Genomic DNA, 9,559 nt, shown 5'->3' with positions numbered 1-9,559 from the left:
ACCAGCATACACCCCGTTATGTAAATGTTCTGGCAGTCAAGTCTTTGCATGGAAAGGATCAAATGTAATCACTTTAATGAGAAACCTTTTGTTATGCAAAGGCTCGCACATGAAAGTGAGTGAGCGATAACGAGAGACGGACCCAGGTAGCCGACTTCAGTGCAAGCAGTGGTTTATTATTATACAGTGTGGTAAGGTGATAAACAAGCAGGTAGATGATCACTGAACGGGGGGAAACTGGGTGTCGACCAACAGCAGGAGTGGAGGAATGATGAGCTGGAATGCGGTGGGCTGTTACGATTGCTCGGACACGGCAATGAACGAGCAAATAAGATGGACCCAGGTAGCTGGCTTCGGTGCAAGTAGTGTAAGATTTATGTAAGGTGAGCACGTGTATGATGAAAGCAATCAGGGGCTAAAAGGGAGAGACAGTGAGGAAGGTGAGAGAGGCCAGAGTGGCAAACCTGACACCCTTTCTCTCTATAATGAGACACTTTCTTCATTATAATGAGGAAGCATTCCTGTTATAATGAGAAAAGGTGTCTCGTTAAATTAAGAATGTTTTCTTGTTATAATGACACACTTTTTCTTGTTATAACAGGAATAACTGTTTGGGAGGTTTTTACATATTCTTTGGTACTTCAATCACAAATTGAAATATAGTTCACATACAGTATAGGGCCTCTATAATGATATTACACAGGCCTAAAATGGACCAGCAGTGCCCAGACTCTCTTCATCTGTCAATAAAGCCTGATTGGGATGTGTGCAGGGTGTTGTTTTTTAATTTATCTTGGCTCATGAGCTGCATTATTTTGTGTGCCTTTGCGTAATAGATCATAGATTCACAATGACCGTCTGGAGCAGACCTCCAGTTCATCTCAACTCAGCAGCTTCTGTCTTAAATTTTCTTCTGTCTCTGTTTCCCAGTGCCTCGACCACTGACCTGTCCAGTGGCTTTGACACTGGGCTTAGCTACCTGAGGAAGAGTCCGGACCAGTACAGCTCTAGGGGCAGCATGGAGAGCCTGGACCCTACGCAGTCCTCCCAGCTTCACTCTGGAGCTCAGCACCACCACCCACTTGGTCACCACATCCTCAGCGGACCCCACCACACCTATTCCTCCTGCCACCAGCTGTCCTCTGCCAGGTTCATGCAAGCAAACACAAATGAGATATTGTCATTTTATCAGCTGCTAGTGTTGAAGTTGACCAACAACTGCTGACAAATGCTGGGTGCAGTGACTATATCCAGCATCTCAAACGTCCTGTCCTCAGTGCTGTTGCCAAATTTGAGGGATATCTTAAATCTGCTGTGTGAGTGTTCTAGTCAGACCTTAACATTGTTGTCCTCTTGGAGAATTGAGAATGGAAAGATCATTAGAGTCTTTGGATTGTACTATGATGGTCCAGGAATTTCAGCCTCCCCCTGCCACAGTCACTATGTGTTGTCCTTTTGGGAGTACCAGTGTCTTAGTCAGTTAACAAGAATGTCATGAATGAAATGTTTTGTCATGTTCCAGGTCCTCCAACAGCATCGACCACCTCCACAGCAAACGAGACTCTGCCTACTCCTCCTTCTCCACTAGTTCCAGTATCCCTGAGTACCTTGCCTCCACCCCCTCCTTTAGCCCAGAGCGCTCCTGTTCACTAGAGACTGTCCCCCAGAGAGGAGGAGGAAGTGGCGAGATGCAACAGGCTGACATGCGTTTCGTCCAGACAGTTTATGATTCCCAGCAGGGTCTATCTCAAGAACATGGGCTAAGCTCCACCTCCGCCGCATTGCTGTGCAATAGTGATTCCAGAGGTGGGGGAGGGGTGAGGCCAGGGCTAAGCCGAGATCCACAAGGTAAAGGTTCTGTTTCAGGAGTGGTTTTCAGGTAGTGTAACAGTGATATGAGGATATCATTGTTTTTCTTTGTACTACTTGTTGCAGTTTCAGTGGGCGGGGTCTGTTATCATGGCGGCGGCAACAGCAGTGGCAGCGTACCAGCTTCTAACAGACATAGTGTGGGTCCAGTATGGGGCCCAGCAGCTAGCCACAGCTCCTATGAGAGTCTGAGGGGAGCGCCGGCTCCACCGAGGCGCAGTGACAGCTACGCTGCCATCAGGAACCATGAAAGACCAAACTCCTGGTCCAGTCAGGAGCATGCCCGATCGCTACGGTGAGTAGGGTCTGTCAAACCAGGGCGAGTATTGGTTCTTATCCAAAGGTAGGCCCCAATGCAACAGTGATGATGGTGAAGAGGATATGTTATCAGTTAAGAGCACAATATCAATACAAAACAGTACAGTACAGCACTGTGTGTTGCTTTTTAATATGAAACAATATTGTATAATGCATACTGTGATATGTTCCTAAATCGAATAGTGTTTTATAATATGGTAACATGTGATGCAGAAGAGTATGATGGAGTACATTTCGAATATTGCTGAAAATGTGCTGTATTTGTGTGAAACAAAATGTCACCTGGTCTAACTGACCGTCTAATCTGATGTATTTTAGGTTTCTACAGAAAGGTTCCTGGCATCACTCCAGTGGTCCTGTGGCCTCCAGTGCAGGTATATTTTAATTCTCCAGTTTTTAAATCTTCAGGATTTTACAAATCTTATGAACCGACTACAATCCAAATATACAGTAGTTAGTCACTAGTTATGGAACACTTAGTTAGTTGGGTGGTACAAGCTCTCATCATTAATCCTCTGCATTGCTCCTCCAAACATCACTGCTGTGGTTCTAGCTAAAGGCTCGTACGGGGCAGAGGGTCAGCTGCACACGGTGATAGAGAAAAGTCCAGAGAGCAGCCCCACCACAAAACCCCGGCAGGGTGGAGGTTATTTCCAGTCGTCTTCACCTCCTGAACCCTCATCTGGACTTGCAGCCCCCACCCTCGAGTCTGGCCAGCTTATTCTTCCCACAGGCATGTACCCTGTCCCCCAGCCTGAACCCCACTTTGCACAGATGCCCAGCTCCAGCCCCGGTCCAGTCTCCTCTGGAGTCTACCCTACCCTTGCCAGGGAGAGCAGCCGACAGCAGCACCAGGGGCAGCAGGGAATTGGAGGGAGGGATGAAGGCACCATAGAGGGGCGAAGGGATGAAAGGACATCATCTACAGAAAATGGATACCAAAATTACACTTCTTCTTCATCATATCCCCAGTTCTCTTATTCCTCTTCACAGCTCTGGACTCAAGCACATGGGGCAGAGAGGTGATGATTTAATTTTTTTTCACTTATAAAGATATATAGATACTGTATGTCACTCATTGCCAAGTGGCTGTAAAAGGTTTGTAACTGTAGTTAGCTGAAGTTACAGTTGAACAGCAGCTTAAATCAGTTCAAAATTATATTAGTTACACTGATTGCATAATAAAGCAACTGCTGATCTAGCAGTCTTTCAGCAGGTCAGAGTCCTTCATAAGTCAAAGTCATTAAAGCAGTCAAAGTCTTTTAACTGGTCAGAGTGCTTCAGCATGGTCTAATTGAGGCTTCCTGACTGAGGGTTTCTTTGCAGAAAACAAGGGCACGGTAAAGAACTGACAGCCAGTCTAATTTATCAAGGTTCCGTGTAAAGCTAACAATGAATGGTTGGTTGGTTCATCTAATGGTTGGATGAAGTCAGTTGATGTCAGTCTTGATGTCTTTATTTCGTCCAACTTATTTCTTACTACCTCCACTTTCTCCTCCTCTCAGGTCAGCAGACCAAACCAGCATTCATTCAGACCCAGTGATGGCATCCAGGCTCAGCCAGGGACAGGGGCCACCTACCCACATACTCGTTCAGTCTCAGGCTCCACCCACTTCCCAGAGTTTTCCCCGTCACTTCAGTGACTCAGCAGCTCTGCAATACTGGGATGACAGAGAACTGGACAAAGACAGAGAACATCCACTGACCCATCTAGAGATCGCCCTTGCTGAGGTCCAGCGATGCGCCAGCCCTGGCGGTGATTCCTCCACCAATAGCCATGGCAACAGTAGATTTGTTGATGACAGTCCAGGACCTGTCCACAGCCTCTCTGTCTTGGAGAAAGTCAGTCATTTTGAGCGTCGAGAACGTGCTGGAAGGCAGCGTAGTTACAGCACAACCAGCGCACACAAAAAAGCCATCCGTTTGCGGGTAGCTAAACTTATCATTGTGATTGCCATGTTTTTATTTTAATGATTTATATTGATGATTCAACTGCAATGTCCAAAATGACTGGTCAGTCATATGTAAAAAACACCACTTAACACTGAAGTACGTTGTATGGGCATATCCTTTTGACTTACCAGACAACATTTGTTTTATCCTCAAGGTACCTGCAAAATCTGAAATTCTTGTTCTGTGTTGGCTGTGATGCTGATTCACTGCTCTGTGTTTTTTGATGTTGAATCAGATGTCTGAGAAAGCACGCAACACGTCCTGTGGAGCAGATGACCTGAGAAACATGTTGGCAAGAAGCACCAGTATGACCAAAGCTCAAAGAACTCTGAGCTACAGAGGAGGCAGCAGCGACCACATGAAATGCAGGTATAAAGGCCGCAGATAATTATTACAAGCATAGCTACTGTACAAGTGTGAATTTTTTTTTTACTCTGTGTGTATTTATTGCACTTCCATCCTATGGCCACTTTTAATTTGTCATCGTCAAATTGTGTCACATTTATTGGACTTTATTCCATTTCAAATGCCAGTTACATTTCGGTGTGGTGTTTAGGACCCCAGCAGATCCCATTTCAGCCCTCCAGAGGAGCCGCAGCAGCTTTCACCTGGAGGGATCCAGGGAGCGAGACAGCAGCAAAGAGTTCCCTTGGGTACAAGACACCCAGGAGATGCTGGGCTCCATGCAGGATACATCTTTCAGCAGGTCAGAGTCCTTTAACAGTTTAGAGTCTTCCGTGAAGGACACATCCACTGGATGGGGGCTCAGTCAGTTTCACCATAAACACAATAATTATAATATAGTTGTATTGTCTTATTTGAAAAACAGTGAAACATTTATAAAATGACATTCCAATAACCCTGAGATGCCCACGGATTTCGCACACTGGATGCAGCTGTGAGTAAACTACGTTATATAATTGCTGCTGGTTACAGGACCAGAGACTTTCTTTCTTCCACACACAAAAGCTGGTCAGTGATATTAGCAGACTACTGGGTGAATATTTATGTGCAGTACTTCTACATAAATAGTTTTTATCACTGTCAGTCTAGGAATGCAGAACTGAACTGGCAGGAGAAGGAGATATGTATTTCCATGTCCTGACATCAGTGACATCAGTCAGACAGGTTTCTGTCCTGCTCTTCAGCGGGGATGAGAGGAGCTGGTTTGATTGGACAGAACTGAAGCCAGCTCAGACTCCACCTGCTCACCATGTATTCCTCCGTAATGTCTGGCTGCACACAGAAGTGTGCTGTGTCTGTGGTCACCAAAACGTTGAGCACATCCATATATGTCTTGCACCTGGAGCTTAGACATGAGGTTTACACTGCACCCTATTGCAAGAAAATAGAGCTGCTGTAGAGATGTGTCTGTCCATTAGAAGAGCTCACCTGCTCATTTGCAGTCATGCCTCCTATATGATCACTGGTTTTTGACTGTTGTCACCTCCTTCACCGACTGGGTTAAATAACACACACTAGAACCAACCACTGTTGACTGTGTACTCAGGGCCAAAGTTTCCAACATACATAGAGGTCAATAGTAGAGCCTTGGCATAACACATGGAGAGACAGGGATTATAGGGGAATAGAATCAGCTAGGTTTACAGATAGTTTAGTCAATATGTCCAGCTAGGGAAATTCTGACTGACAGCCAGTTCTATAACTATGAAGCTTGTCTCTGACCAGGTCTTACAGAGACTCTTTGAAAGATGCCCAGTCTAAGGTTCTGCGGTCCACCTCCTTCAGACAGAGAGACTTCAGGTCATCAGGCAGCCCTCCACCTCCTTCAGCTTTTCCTCCCATGTCCTTTTCCAGCAATGATCAGCCTTCACCCATTCCTGCCAAGCACCACTCCCTGGAGAAAAAAGGCCCAAGAACCATGCCCAAACCACAGGGCATCACCATCACACCACAATTGCCACCACAGGTCATTTCCCCTCACACCCCAAAGGAGCGGCATATGGTTAGCCCAGAGAGTCGTGGCTCGAGCCCCCCAGCCCTTCCCAGTGTTCCACCAGTTGGACCTCATAGGATAGGTGGCCGCAGGCGTCTGACAGCAGACCAGAAGAAGCGCTCGTACTCAGAGCCAGAGAACATGAACGAGGTTGGGGTTTTGGATATTGAGACTGCTGCCCTCTTCAGGCATGGAGGAGGTAAACACCAAATAAAAAACAGCTGTGGCACTATACTCCTCCTACACAGCTCATTAATAATATGGGAGAGATATGTAATTCTTAGACAGGCAGAGCTATATCTGTTGTATTGTTTTCCACTTAGTTAGGATCCTTCATCTGCTCTAGCCTGCCTTTTATGTTGTTCCCATGTCATATTACCGTTGTTACTCACAAAAGAAAGTAGCTCAATAGAAATGTCAGTGTTGTAATTGGTGGGTGTGTGGTATGACACGAGAAACATCTAACATCTGTTTATCAGAGACCAGTGTGGCAGACAGACGGAAGATGTTTGAACCTCCTGCAAGTCGCATCGGGGGTGGGGGTCCTCAGAGCACCACATCAAGGCCCGACCTACGGCAGCTTCAGCATGACGCGCTTGCCGAGTATGTGGAGAGGAAGAGAAGTGGGAAGAGAGACGACAGAGAACAGAGTAAACCAAGGCCTCGCAGTGTTTATCTACAACCTGACAACAGTAACCATACAGGTGAGTGATATGTGGATAGACCAAAGAAACAGAGTGAGGATGGAGTGATGATTTGATGGATGTATGAAGGAGAGATGGCAGGTAAAGTAAATATCTTAGTGAGTGACTGAGAAAGGAATAGGTGGATTTACCAGATCTTTAATCTTCTCTTTACCTTTTTTGTTCCTCCCCATCTTCCTTGTTCCCTCCTCTTTCTCTCCCTCTCTCCCACCTCCCCCTGTTACTCAGACACCCTCAGCTTCTCCTCCAGTCTACTCTCCCTCCAGGACTCTGGCACAGATCGAAGCTTCTCCTCTGAGGAGAGACGTCTCTGCTCCACTCTCCCTCCTGGAGCCGACCTGCAGAGTCACCAGTCCAACCTCTTCTACCAAGGCAGGGCGACTACACCAAGGCCTCCATCACATCCACCACCTAGGTAACCAAAATGAGATGCCTGCTGAATCGCACTCTGGTTTTATCCATAGTAGGAGTCATGGTTCTTGAGTTTGGAATGTCAGTCAGACTTCCACCACTCTGGTTCAGACCTGGTTCAGACATTTGATATAGACATTCATGTTCACCACCAGATGGTTTGTCATAACCCAAATTTTACATTTTATTATGAGGTTGAATTATTAAATTTTCATAATAAACATTTTTCGGGTTTCTACTCTCAGTGCTCTTGCTGGCTCTTTTCCTGAGCCCCAGGCCCCGATCCTCCAGACTCTCACCCATGAAGCAGGTCTCAACGGACAGAGTCAGCCTTTGAACAAAGACCGAGGCCTGGGCCACCAGCAGCAGGTTGCCGAGCCTCAACACAAACAGCTCAGTGGGGCTCTGCAGAGCAGTGGGCCAGCTCGAAGCTCTGGGAAGTCAGCTTCTGCTGAGGATCTCCTGAAGCGAACCGAGGAGAGGCAAACGACTTCTCAACACCACCGCTCTCTCTCTTCCCCCACTGTGGAAACACTGCACCAGGTAACACCACACTCACACAAGGGCTCCCATTTTGGTGGAGATTATTGCAGCCCAGAGTTACTACATTTACTGCAGAGTTTCTGAAAAATTACAAACCCCATTTTAAACCTATTTTGTAAATATAAAGACATTTAAAATTTGCCTGCAGTCAAAGTCTGAAAGAATATAGAATATTCCAGTAACACCACTCACCTTTCTGTGCGGAGTTTGTATGTTCTCCCTGTGCCTGCGTGGGTTCTCTCCGGGTACCCCCGCTTCCTCCCACAGCCCGAAGACATGTGATTTGGTTGACTGGTGACTCTGCGTGTGGAGTGAGTGTGGGTGTGTGTGGTTGTTTGTCAACACGTCAGCCCTGTGATAGCCTGGCGACCTGTCCAGGGTGGACCCCGCCTCTCACCCAGTGTCAGCTGGGATAGCGGGGGAAGAAACTGTGACCCATGAGGTGTACAGGTGTCTCCATGGAGGCCAGACTGGCACTAATAATTCTTTCTGCAGTTCTGACTGTCCTCTTTGGTTGCTGAACCAAATCAGACAGTGATGGATGAGCAGAGAGCAGACTTTATGATTTATCTGTAGAACTGTATCAGCAGCTCCTGGGGAAGTTGAACTTCCTGGGCTGGTGCAGAAAGTAAATGGTAAATGGTCTGTATTTATATAGCGCATTTTTCACAGTGTGTTGCACTGGCCAAAGCGCTTTACAGGAGATCATACACCATTCACCCATTCACACACACATTCACACACCGATGATGACAAGGCTGCCACACAACGGCGCTAGTCAAGCCACCAGGAGCAATTCAGGGTTCAGTGTCTTGCTCAGGGACACTTAGGCATGCGGGGAGACCAGGAGTCGAACCACCAACTTGCTGGTCAGAAGCCGACTTGCCCTACCTCGTGAGCCACAGCCTTTTTAGTAATGGTGCTGATGACTTCAGGTCCTGGGAGATAGCGGAGCCCAGGAACTTGGAGGACTCTACTGCTGACACAGTGCTGCTCAGTATGGCTATATTACTATATCTCATGATTGTCAAAACAGAGCTGAGTATATAAATGACGTGTTCAATTACATGCTGTCCGCTATGGTGTAAAATGAAATACATCACCAGCTTGAATGCATTTTCAAGAAATCTTAAGCAGACTTTCATGGTCCTTGTGGCATTACAATTTATTTGATGACATTTTGCCATTAAGGGACATTTGGCCATGAGTCACACAAGAAATAGCCAGAATCCTCAGCTTCCTGTGAGGTGCCAGGGAGCCGTGGACGGTGGTTGGGCGCTGTCCGATGTGGATGATGGCAAAGATAACACACGCTGAGACAGACACATATACACGACATGCACACATCTACAGAGGTCTTAAAGGAATGCAGTAAAGGATGAATTAGTCTTTTATCTGCTTCAGTGATCAGAGCAGCTTGTGTCACATAAACATCATTATGGTTCAGTCAGGCAGACAGACACTCTGTTCTCGAACTTTAAACAACAGAATTCACAGCATGGTGTTGTCAGTCCTGCTCCTACGGTGTTGAGTTTTTAGATTAGTGGTGTAAAAATATACCTTATGGACCATATTGATGTTTTGCACATGTTTGGTCAGTGGTTGAATCATTTGCCAGTCCAAACCACGTTGTCTGTGTGTTTCAGGATTTCCCTCCAGGTGATGTCAGGATGTTTGGTGAGGTCATCTCTGAAACTGGGCGCTGCTCTCTGGCTGATGACAGGTACATCACATACGCTATGTGAACATGTGACCAAACGGCTGCTCTGGGTTTTCAGAGTCTTGCATCTGTCATTACCTGTTA

At 46.6% G+C, this 9,559-nt stretch overlaps 1 protein-coding gene across 2 annotated transcripts in view; it reads left to right on the top strand.

Moving 5' to 3' along the window:
* shroom3 (shroom family member 3) overlaps nt 1-9,559 on the top strand; it is a 26,402-nt gene that overhangs the window by 3,962 nt on the left and 12,881 nt on the right. Inside the window, exons 3-15 of one of the 2 annotated variants that reach the window (XM_020601135.1) lie at nt 931-1,149; nt 1,523-1,848; nt 1,936-2,164; nt 2,506-2,561; nt 2,741-3,209; nt 3,693-4,116; nt 4,376-4,509; nt 4,697-4,846; nt 5,959-6,296; nt 6,577-6,801; nt 7,030-7,216; nt 7,458-7,755; nt 9,402-9,478. In XM_020601135.1, the coding sequence (XP_020456791.1) occupies nt 931-1,149; nt 1,523-1,848; nt 1,936-2,164; nt 2,506-2,561; nt 2,741-3,209; nt 3,693-4,116; nt 4,376-4,509; nt 4,697-4,846; nt 5,959-6,296; nt 6,577-6,801; nt 7,030-7,216; nt 7,458-7,755; nt 9,402-9,478 (3,132 nt within the window). Of the gene's footprint in view, nt 1-930; nt 1,150-1,522; nt 1,849-1,935; nt 2,165-2,505; nt 2,562-2,740; nt 3,210-3,692; nt 4,117-4,375; nt 4,510-4,696; nt 4,847-5,829; nt 6,297-6,576; nt 6,802-7,029; nt 7,217-7,457; nt 7,756-9,401; nt 9,479-9,559 lie in introns of both variants that reach the window. The other variant, XM_020601134.1, reaches the window with a different exon arrangement.

The sequence above is a fragment of the Monopterus albus genome, unplaced genomic scaffold (assembly GCF_001952655.1).
Source record: "Monopterus albus unplaced genomic scaffold, M_albus_1.0 scaffold50.1, whole genome shotgun sequence".
In the NCBI taxonomy this organism is placed as follows: Eukaryota; Metazoa; Chordata; class Actinopteri; order Synbranchiformes; family Synbranchidae; genus Monopterus; species Monopterus albus.
This window is presented reverse-complemented; position numbering and strand designations above follow the sequence as displayed.